Here is an 8,729-nt window from a genome sequence, read left to right on the forward strand (position 1 = left end):
TTTTATTTGGTTTAATTTTGTTTTATATAATTTATTTATTTATTTAGTTTGATTTTGTAATTTTATTTAATTCGAAAACAGCTAGTGTGTGATTTATTTTTATATTTCAGAGTAAAAAACTCATTTTATTTAAATTCATATTTTTTGTGTTTTCAGTCCATAAAATTATTTTAAATTGAATAAAATGTGTTAAAACTCTCAAGCTTTGTTTTCATTGTATTATTTATTTTTTGTATTATTACATTTTATGCTTTGTTTAATGTATAATATTGTTAATACATCTTAAATATACATTTTCAATTAAATCGTTTAAAAGAAAGTTTTTAAAATAACGTTGTTTTAAACTTTAAAACGTTCCAAAACACGGAAGTAGCGTAATGCCTTGCCGCGCCCACTTCCGCCCTCAGACTGTCAGGCTGGCGCTGTCGTCCTCAGACTGTTATGACGTAATGGTTCTGCGGTTCTGCAGTCAGACCTATCTCCGGTGACTGACAGACTCGCAGTCTCAAAACATTGTGTTCATCCGCGCTGTTTCATGCCGATGTGCAACTCACGCAAAGTTAATAATTCCGCGAATAACTGCAATTACAGATTTCAAACAGAGATGGCGACAAAGAGGAAAAATGCCGGACTGCAGCTTTAATGTAGTGATGACTTTCATTTCTGGCGTTATGGCATTCCTGCGCTGTTGGAGATATTAGCGTGTCTCTAATAAGATCAGTCACAAACATGATCCCTGCACGATCTCATCTATAGCGTCTTATTAACTCACTGCCATCTATTGTCTGCAACACATTTCTTCTCCCTCTTCATCGTTCTGTCATTTTCTCCTCTGCTAAAGAAACTCTTAAGCCTCTTAAAAGTCCTCATCCGTACTCCTAACAATTTTGACCTTAAGACCTCTTTTAAGGGTTAAGATGCTTTCTGGATGACTTTTTTCTTTACTAGGATTTTTTCTTTCATTTTAAGAGTAAACGCCCACATTTCTAAGAATTTTCTTAATTGTGTCACTGGAGCGACTCTTTGCATTAAGATTCTTTATGAATACGGGCCCTGATTCTCTTTGAACAGATCTCATAGCGTAGATAGTTTTATGCAAATTAATACTTTTCGAACATTTTAGATTACATGTAGAACTTTTAGATGAATACATGTCCATTATGTCTTTATAAACTTTCCTGTAGTTCCCATGTTCACCACACAGAGGCGCATCACACACAGGTTCACTTTTCTCATATTCTTTTGAACATACATAGCGCAATGCCATAATGGATGTTTAAAAAGAAAGTTAAAGTAAAATTAACAGCAACTATGCTATATATTTAGATTAAACCAATATGGGACTATATGAAATCACAGCTAGAAAAAATAAATGACTTTATATTTTACATATATTTAAGGGTTAAATAATTTTTCAGAATCAGAAAGAGAACAAGTGATCTGTGCATCAATGCATGACAAATAGGCATGAAACTGGCATCATGTTGTGAAGTTGTCTCAAGTGTACTTGTGTTATTCAGATGAAATATGGACTGGGTGGATTTGTAAAGTCCATGTGTGACGGTGTATGATTTGTTTCTTTCTAAGAAAGAGCGCTTTTCTCTCTAAAAGCAAAGCACTTATTGCCATGATTACTCTTATTAATCTGGGGAAGAACAGATCTGTCAATGACTTGCTATGAAAGTGTCATTAACAAACAAACACAAAAAATCCTGTCATTTCTACATTAAAACTAATTTGACATGTCAATAGAAATGGTTAGCGCTACAGAGCTGCATTATATCATTACACACAGAAGAGCTTTTGCATGAGCAAATCTCACAACTATTCTCTTGTTAACTCGACTCAGATCATTCATTCGGTCCATCAGTTCAGCGATGCAGAATATTTCTGGTCAAGCTTTAGATAACCGCTGGTGCAGAGACACAATCGCCTAAGAGGAGAACATTAATCAAAGCAAAAGATATGTAACTGAGTAAAACATTTTTTTTATATATGTATAACTGCTGCATATGCTATAGCCTACATAAAAATCATATTCAATATTCAAACTGAAAGAATATAAACCTGAAAAAGGCACCAACTATCACAGCATGAATGTTTACATACACATAGTAACAAAGCTAATAAAGAGTACAATGTTTACACTGTACAACCTTGTTGAAAAACAGATATAACAGCAGTACAAAAAAATAGGAGACATTATACATGCATTTGAACAAGCTTTTTCGGTAACACTTTACAATACGGGTGCACTAATAAGCATTAATTCATGCTTAACTAATGCACAGATAATACTGAATTAATGTGTAACTAATGATTATCTAAGCTATTAATTAATGATTACCACATTAGGAACTAATTAAGAGTCTGTATGATTAATGTATTAGTTCATACATGAATGGTTATTAATTAAATATGTAATTGTGGATTAATTCCCTAATAACTCATTTTTTTAACTAATAGTGTTAATTAATATGTTTATTACCAGAATGAGCCAAAGCCTTGTATTTCAACTTCCAGATAATATGCGTTAATACATGATTAATTACTTCATTGTTAGTGCAAATTCATGTGTAAATTACTACAATTACTAAATGACTAGTTAATAATGATGTGCCTCAACAAGTAAAGTCATAACATAATGATACCTTTGCAAATCATTAGCTAATGATTAATTAAAGCAGACAACTGGTAGTTGAAGTGCATAGCTTTGACTAATTGTGGTAATTAACACATTCATTTACACTATTAGTTAATAAAATATGTTATTAAGGAATTAATACACAATGACACATTGAATTAATAGCAACTCATGTATTACTTAATCTATTAATCATATAGACTCTTTATTAGTTGCTGATGCAGTAATAATTAATTAATGGTTTAGTTCTTCATGAATCATACATTAACTCATGATTATCTGTGCATTAGTTAAACATGAATTAATGCATATTAGTGCACACGTATTGTAAAGTGTTACCGCTTTTTCTTTCTGTATTCTTTCATCCTCTAAATTAGAAAGTAGAGACAGACTCATTTATAGCTTTGTGAGAATACAGTACAGTCGAAAAATTCCTAGTTTTAGTTTATCTCTTCACTTTTTGGATGTTTCAGCAGAATCAGACCTTGAATTATCAATACCACTTTTTTTTTTAAATCGCAACAAAATTGTTTTAAAACTTCTGCTATTATAATGAGATATCTTAGTGAAGATCATTGGCTAAAAGGTGAAACTATCCAATTGACGATCCTCTTAACGCTCTCTACTGTATTGTGAATGATACTGGTTTTTCTTATCAGTTCCTCTTGAGCCTTTGCTAATTCTTTTCGCATTTTCTCTAGTTCTTCCTCTTGAAACTTGTACTTTAGAGCCTCCATTTCCCTCTTTCGTTGTTCTTCATTCTCTTTCAGGATCCGTTGTGTCTCTTCCTCAATCGCTCTCTCTGCCTCCTGAAGCATGGCATTACTGTAATATTCTCCACCATTATCAAGAACCATTTCATCAATCTTGTGTAGCAGCCTCATAACCTGTTCTGGATCCTTATTATTATTATCAATCCCAAAATATTGTCCCCCGCATCTCTGGACAAATTCTTGTAATTCTGGACTCTTGCGCACAAATGTTTTAATGTCCTGGCCTTCTAGTTCATCCGCATGAGTGAACAGCACCATGGAGTAATTTAATGCCTTTTTACCAAATAATCTTTCAATGTATTCTATTGCTTTTGCATCTTTTTCTGTGTATCTTTCCAATGTAAGAACAATCAGAAAGGCATGTGGACCAGGAGTAGAATAAGATATACACGTCTTAATTTCTTTCTCTAGCTCTTCATGACTCAAACTTGTGCCAAAAACACCAGGAGTGTCAATAATTGAAATCTTTCTTCCATTAATAATCCTAGATTTCTTTTCAGACTCTCGGGTTACAGATGAAGGTGAACGATGTGATTTGAAGACTTCTTCTCCCAGGATGGTGTTTCCAGTGGCACTTTTCCCAACGCCGGTCTTTCCAACCAGGACAATCCGGAGCTCATTACGTTCTGTTAAATAACACAAATCACCACATTCAAGGCTTATTATTGATTTTCTGTTTTCTGTTATTCATGACAGATAAAATAATTACATTTTAAATTAAAGCTAATTAAATTAAAATCAATTGTTTTGTTTATGCATACAAAGCTCAAAAGCAAAAGAAAAAAAAAGAAAAAAAAATTGAGGATAGGAAAAATTATATTTACCAATCCCATTTTGTTCAAGACCGCAATGATGGGTGAGGGAAGTTTGGCTTTCAGTCGCACAAATCTGCAAATAAATATATACATAATGTGGTTGAAAGATATTTAGGTGTGAAATTGTCTGTCTGTGTATATATGAGAGAGAGAGAGAGAGAGAGAGAGAGAGAGAGAGAGAGAGAGAGAGAGAGAGAGAGAGAGAGAGAGAGAGAGAGAGAGAGAGAGAGAGAGAGAGAGAGAGAGATTTTGATTTCTAGAAAAAACTTTATTTAACAAGACAGCTTCATTTGAAACAACATCTATTCAAACAACTTCAAATTAATAACATATAAAAAATGAGTTCTTCCTCAATTACAGTACAAATGATATTATTATAACACCACTGCAATTTAAAACACTCTACGTCATTCATTACCTATAATACTTGTATTCAACACCAACCCTAGCTTTTAAAAAAGCTTTAAAAAGAAGTAAAACATCTTGACCATGACTGTTCTCAATTCTATTTCTCCTTGTGATGTAAATTGCAAGTTTAGCTTGTCCAACAATAAAATTAATTAGTGTGAAATTTTCCTGAAATCTTAAAAAACAGATCCTTCAATATAACAAAAAGTATTTCCAAACTAATACATTCTGTAAAACAATGAAAAACCGTTTCTCTGGTACCACAAAAAGAGCATTTGTCAACAACATCCGCATTTATAACAGAAACAAAAGCATTAATAGCTATAGCCCCATGCAATATATGCCACTGCAAATCCCCGGTTTGCTTATTCAATGGTGGTTTGTATATCACCCTCCAAACTGGCTTATCCTCTTCTTGTAACCCAAACTTTTCTCGCCACACAGTGTCTTTCTTCTCATTTAATGCCACTTTATTAAATATTTTCGCAAAACACCTATACAACAATTTTCCTTCAACCAAACCCAACTCAAAATCATGCAACCCTTTTAAATCCAGCAAAATACCAGACATACCCTTTAAATCTGGAGAAATTACAATTTCCAGAAATGGATGGAACTAGGTTTCCATTACCAAAATTGTGCAACATAATTAGTTATTCCTCTGTTAATCTTTCTTTCCATGTTTTTAAAATTATCTGAGGGAAGAGGGAAGACCTCTGGCCTAATGCCGTGGCCAATGCAGATACATCACTTAAGTCAGGTCCTACAACATCAATTCAATCTTTTAGTTTTACCATACCAGAGCCACAAAGCCTTAGCGTAAGACCTGGAAAACACTCATTTGATAAAGCAAAACGAGATCCTTTGACCAACGGCTCCTCGAACAACCAGAATAAAGAATCTGTCCTTCCATTCCTGGTAAAATTAAAATGTCCCCACATTTTAAAAAGTCTACGGTAAAAAGAAGGTAAGTCCTTTAAGTTCAGCTGTTTATGATCCATAAGTATCAGAGTGCTGTCAAGTCCAAGTCTATCAGTCTTCTGTAGGATAATCTGGGCAGCTTTTCTCCATATCAGATCTTCAGGACCAGTTAATAGTCTCTGGATGAATTGCAAGCGAAAAGTTGCCAGTCTACTTGGAAGGTGCACCATTCCTTGGCCGCCTTCTTCCACAGGCAGAAAAAGTACGCTTTGAGGAACCCAATGGAGCCGATCCCAAAAAAAATTAACAAACATTACTTGCAACCTGGAAAGCAAACCAGGAGGAGGGTCCACACATGTCAATCTATGCCACAATGATGAGGCAGTCAAATTGTTAATTATTAGAACCCTTCCTCTAAAGCATAGGTTCTCAAAGTGCGGCCCGCGGGCCAATGGCGGCCCGCCGAAACATTTCTGGCGGCCCGCGATAACATCTGTAAAACTGTTAAAACTATTGCTTTGAAAAAATGAATATCTCCGTTTAGTGGTGTTTAGCGGCATCCATAGGCATAAGCGGTAATTACATGGTCCGACCGACCGATCGCACTTGACCTCACTCCCAAGGCCACCAGGAACAGTGGTTGTCTACACAGGAATAGGAATCGTGGCCAACCAAAACCAGCACCACAAATCCCATTGCAATTTAAAAGGGTATGTTGACCAAGTAATCAATATTCAATGTGACTTAATAATAATCTTAACAATGTCAAGCTTATTAATAGCCGCGTTTCCATTACCTTTCAAAATGTTCGCGGGCGCGAACACTTGCATTTTCCTATCAACAGTGGAAACAACTTAAACTAGTCTATCATTTCTGGTCATACAGAAAATAATAATGCATTATTCGCAACCACTTTTATTTGTGTAAACTCATAACAAGAAAACGTGCTTTTGTAAAATAAAATAAAACAATCAGTAGGCTAGCCTAGGCTACTATACGCGCTTTCATGATCTCCGTGAACTGGAGCGTGAGAACTGAAACAAAATATAGCCTATGTAGGCTAAAGCTTAAAATGTGCACTTTTAAACAAACAAACTCGAATCGAAAGCAAATACCTGATTATGTAATCCGTATGAAAGGTGGATTTCTCTCTAAAAGCGCATCTGCTTAACAGCGGAGATGGAGATATGTTTTTAGCCGACACTTAGAAAACAATAGTTTATTAATAAACAATTAAAATGCCTCGCTGTTTTTTTCAGACGCATTTATTATCATTAGCCTATAACTCACCTATAAATCAGGCTAGATCAGACACAGGCTATATGGCTCTTCTCATTCATCACTGCGGGAAAAATATAAATTCCAGGTTCTAATTTGGCCTTAGAAAACCAGTAAAATCGACATGTTTTCCATATTAATTTTTGAATATTTAAAATGTTTAATAAAGGGGCAAAAAGTCATTTAAACAAAAATCTGAAAAAGTCTGTCGATATTTACTTTTTTGCGCAGCAGTTGGTGAAGCCAGTTCAAATTAAAATTTTGTTCAACTTTGCGTTTTAAAAAGACAACAACCGTTCATTTTTCGTTTTTCAGTTATGGGTTAAAAACGATAGATAATAATATGCAAATATGCAATAATGGAAACGCGACTGACAAGCAATGATAGAAATGAATGATGATGATGACTTGTTTGGTAAGCTTCTATTTTAAAAGTTTCTTTCTCTCCCCCCCCCAAAATTTTCACAAGTTTTGCCAGGTTTAGCCTCAGTTATGAATTAAAATGTGTTTATTGCAACTAATGTAAACTGTAGAGATGCAACCTGGTCATTAAAATAATTTCAAATGGGATTTTCTTTTTTTCATCGTTTTCTCCCCCGCCACTTTGGCGGCCCTCAGTTCAATGTTGGGTTCCTAAATTGGCCCTCACCAATCAAAACTTTGAGAACCCCTGCTCTAAAGGATAATTGTGGATGTATCCACTTCCATCTCTTTAATCTACCCTCTATTTTTTCAACCACCCCAACCCAATTTTTTCCTTGCGTGACAGTATCCCCGATAAAGACTCCTAGGTATTTAATCCCTCCTTTTTTCCAAATTAACCCACCAGGTAATGATGGTGTGACGATCTGCGGCTGGAGTGCCCGCTTGAGCCTCTGGAGGGCACTCCTTCCTAGTTTATTGTTTCCATTATGTTTTACCCTGGACTGATTATGGTTTATTTGTTGCACCTGTTTTAGATTGAGCGTCCCTGATTTAAGCCTGAGTTTTCCCTTTGTTCAGGGCTCAGTATTGTAAGTGTTTGTATGTGTCTCACTGCATCCTAGTGTTTTCCTAGTTTCCTAGCGTTTCCTTGTATTCTAGTGTTTCGGTTCCCTGATTATCTGCCTGTTCCCGGTTTACCGTTTGCCTTATCCCTGCACGGATTTGATGTTTGTTTGGACTGCTTACCTGGTTTTGACCCCTGCCTGTTTCCTTGTACCTGTCTCTGGATTCTCCTCTTAATAAAGCCTGCGTTTGGATCACCTCTGTCCTTGTTCCACGTGCAGTTCATGACAGAATACTGAGCCACAACTGATCCAGCGGCTGAGAGGAACACGGACCTCGATATGGATCCCACAGCGCAGATCGTAAGCCTCCGTCAAGGAGAACGTCCTCTCAAGGTTTTTGTGACAGATTTTTTGAAGCTCTCTCGTCAGTCCTACTTGAATGATTTCTGTTTGATGATGTTCTTTCGGGGAGGACTGTCTGAACCGCTCGGCTCTGCTATACCATTTCCGTGTTCAAGCTGGACTCTAACCCAATATATTGACCTGGCCCTTTCCATGAGCGGTTCGGCTTTTACTGTGGATTTTTTTAAACTTTTGCTTCACAAAGGACCCGACGATTCATCACTTTACAAGGTACCCACTGAATCCACACATCAATTGTCTCCCGGTGAACCAGCGCATCACACGTGCTCCGCCGAGTTTGCGCTACATGAAAGCCCAGTTGAACCAGCGCTTCGTAAAGGGTCCGCCGTATCCACGCAACATGTGAATCCCGACGTTCTAACACTTCACGTAAGCTCCGTTATATTGCTGCCTCAAGAGTTTTCTACTGAGTCTGAGCGCGTGCCAGCTGAATCAAGTGAGTCAAGTGAGTCAAGTGCCGAGTCAAGTGAGTCAACTG

General features: G+C 36.2%; 1 protein-coding gene across 1 annotated transcript; it reads right to left on the minus strand.

The window, feature by feature from the left end:
* Positions 1-3,216: 3,216 nt before the first annotated feature.
* On the minus strand, positions 3,217-8,112 carry LOC130078132 (GTPase IMAP family member 7-like). Its single transcript, XM_056243643.1, has 2 exons — positions 8,010-8,112; positions 3,217-4,097 (listed from the first exon to the last, which is right to left on the minus strand). Exons 1-2 carry the CDS (start codon positions 8,110-8,112, stop codon positions 3,217-3,219), a joined length of 984 nt encoding a protein of 327 aa, XP_056099618.1.
* Between the last annotated feature and the right edge of the window lie 617 nt (positions 8,113-8,729).

Source organism: Rhinichthys klamathensis, unplaced genomic scaffold (assembly GCF_029890125.1).
Source record: "Rhinichthys klamathensis goyatoka isolate OS25496 unplaced genomic scaffold, OSU_Roscu_1.1 h1tg000819l_1, whole genome shotgun sequence".
NCBI lineage: Eukaryota > Metazoa > Chordata > Actinopteri > Cypriniformes > Leuciscidae > Rhinichthys > Rhinichthys klamathensis.